This window comes from Salvelinus sp. IW2-2015, unplaced genomic scaffold (assembly GCF_002910315.2).
Source record: "Salvelinus sp. IW2-2015 unplaced genomic scaffold, ASM291031v2 Un_scaffold4509, whole genome shotgun sequence".
Taxonomy (NCBI): domain Eukaryota; kingdom Metazoa; phylum Chordata; class Actinopteri; order Salmoniformes; family Salmonidae; genus Salvelinus; species Salvelinus sp. IW2-2015.
In genome coordinates this window covers 66973-69126 of record NW_019945779.1, presented here as the reverse complement: position 1 = coordinate 69126, position 2154 = coordinate 66973, and the positions used below count along the sequence as shown (strand labels likewise).

The following is a 2154-nucleotide window of genomic DNA, read 5'->3' as shown; positions in this document are numbered from 1 at the left end:
CAGAGAGTCTGCTAAATGACTCCTATGTAGTGCCTCTGGATCAGAGAGTCTGCTAATGTACTCCACTACTGTATTGTGCTCTGGATCAGAGAGTCTGCTAAATGATCACACTGTAGTGGCTATGGATTAGAGAGTCTGCTAAATGACTCACTACTGTGTGACTCTGGATCAGAGAGTCTGCTAAATGACTCACTACTGTAGTGGCTCTGGAATAAGAGAGTCTGCTAAATGACTTACTACTGTAGTGGCTCTGGATACGAGAGTCTACTAAATGACTCCTACTGTAGTGGCTCTGGATCAGAGAGTCTGCTAAATGACTCACTACTGTAATGGCTCTGGATCAGAGAGTCTGCTAAATGACTCCCTACTGTAGTGGCTCTGGATCAGAGAGTCTGCTAAATGACTCTACTGTAGTGTACATCGGCATAATGGAGGTTAGTGCAGGAGGAAGTCCACTCACCAGTAGGTTGAAGGCGAGCTTTCAGTTTCTGTAGGCTATCATGAACTCTGCCTCGGAGGGGGCTTCGCTCTCAGGGTCAGCATGCCGTCTTGTCAAAAAGGAGACAGACAGGCGAGAAGAGAGACATGCCATGACCACACACAGACTGCTATGGGAGTTAATATACAGGTTTTCAACAGGGCAGGGGAGAGAGGTCAGATGGCAGAGTCAGCATAACATCCTATCGAGCTGTGTTGAAACTTCTAGGGAGTTTTTCCTAGCCACCGTGCTTCTACACCTGCATTGCTTGCTGTTTGGGGGTTTTAGGCTGGGTTTCTGTACAGCACGTCGAGATATTAGCTGATGTACGAAGGGCTATATGAAATAAACTTGATTTGATTTGATTGTGTCCACGTAGAATCATCAGTTCAGATTTCTCAGTTGCATTCCCGAAATCAGAACTGTATAGCCAGGTCAAAAAGGAAATCTGACAAGATCAAGATCAATATTGAATGAATTATTGCTAATTCATCCACACAGACCATCTGAGAATTGTAGACTCGTTCCAACTGATTTTAGTCAAGATTTGACCAGTTTAGAATATTCAACATCAGCTACCCATTTTTCACCCAGATCAAGTGTCTTGGATCAGAAGGTAATCGTGGACTTCAGGAACAGCAGAGGGAGCCCCCCCCCCCCCTAATACAGTGCCTACATGACCTAAAATCATTGGTCACTCACTTTGATAAATGTAACACTAGTCACTTTAATAATGCCACTTTAATAATGTTTATATATCTTACAATACTCATCTCATTTGTACTGTATTTTATACCATCTATTGCATCTTGCCTATGCCGCTCGGTCATTACTCATCCATATATATATATATATATTTATATATTCTGATTCCATTCCTTTACTTAGATGTGTGTGTATGAGGTAGTTGTTGGGGAATTGTTAGATTACTTGTTAGATATTACTGCATTGTCGGAACTAGAAGCACAAGCATTTCGCTACACTCGCATTAACATCTGCTAACCATGTGTATGTGACTAATAAAATGTGATTTGATTTGATTTGAATACAGGTCATGGTAACAACAAGATAAGTTAGCTCTCCACAGCTATAGATTACATCATATATAGTGGACAATACCACAATTGAAGATACACACAGTTCAGTTAATGAAAGAGGTAAAGAGAAATGTACAACACAAGAGAACATAGAAAGTGTTAGTGGACAATATGTGTCATATTGTCAGTTGACCAGAAGAAGAAGAGGAGACAGACCTGCTGGTCCTTTCTTCTTACTCTTCTTACTCTTGTTYCGCTGGTTGAGCTGAGAGAAGGCCTCTGCAGCCTTCTGCAGCCGAGACACAAACACCTCAATGTCATCCAGGGAACAGTTCAGGATTTGCTAAAAGAGAAGGACAGAGAAAGAAAGAAAGTCTAATGAGTGATGGCTGACCACCAAGCTAGCATGATCAAATGGTTTAGTTGTGAATGTCCTGCAGGGGGAAAGCCTAATGAGTGATTTATCGACCAACAATACACACAGCAGAGAATAACTACTAATAGTAGTAGAATAACTACTAATGTAGTAGAATAACTACTAATGGTAGTAGAATAACTACTAATGGTAGTAGAATAACTACTAATAGTAGTAGAATAACTACTAATGGTAGTAGAATACCTACTAATGGTAGTAGAATA

General features: G+C 40.8%; 1 protein-coding gene across 1 annotated transcript in view; it reads right to left on the bottom strand.

The window, feature by feature from the left end:
* Positions 1 to 465: 465 nt before the first annotated feature.
* LOC112077388 (epidermal growth factor receptor kinase substrate 8-like protein 2) overlaps positions 466 to 2154 on the bottom strand; it is a 13285-nt gene continuing 11596 nt past the window's right edge. Inside the window, exons 4-5 of the mRNA XM_070441671.1 lie at positions 1732 to 1858; positions 466 to 548 (exon numbers count right to left, since the gene is read on the bottom strand). Of these exons, the coding sequence (XP_070297772.1) occupies positions 499 to 548; positions 1732 to 1858 (177 nt within the window). The 3' untranslated portion in view covers positions 466 to 498. The remainder of the gene's footprint in view (positions 549 to 1731; positions 1859 to 2154) is intronic.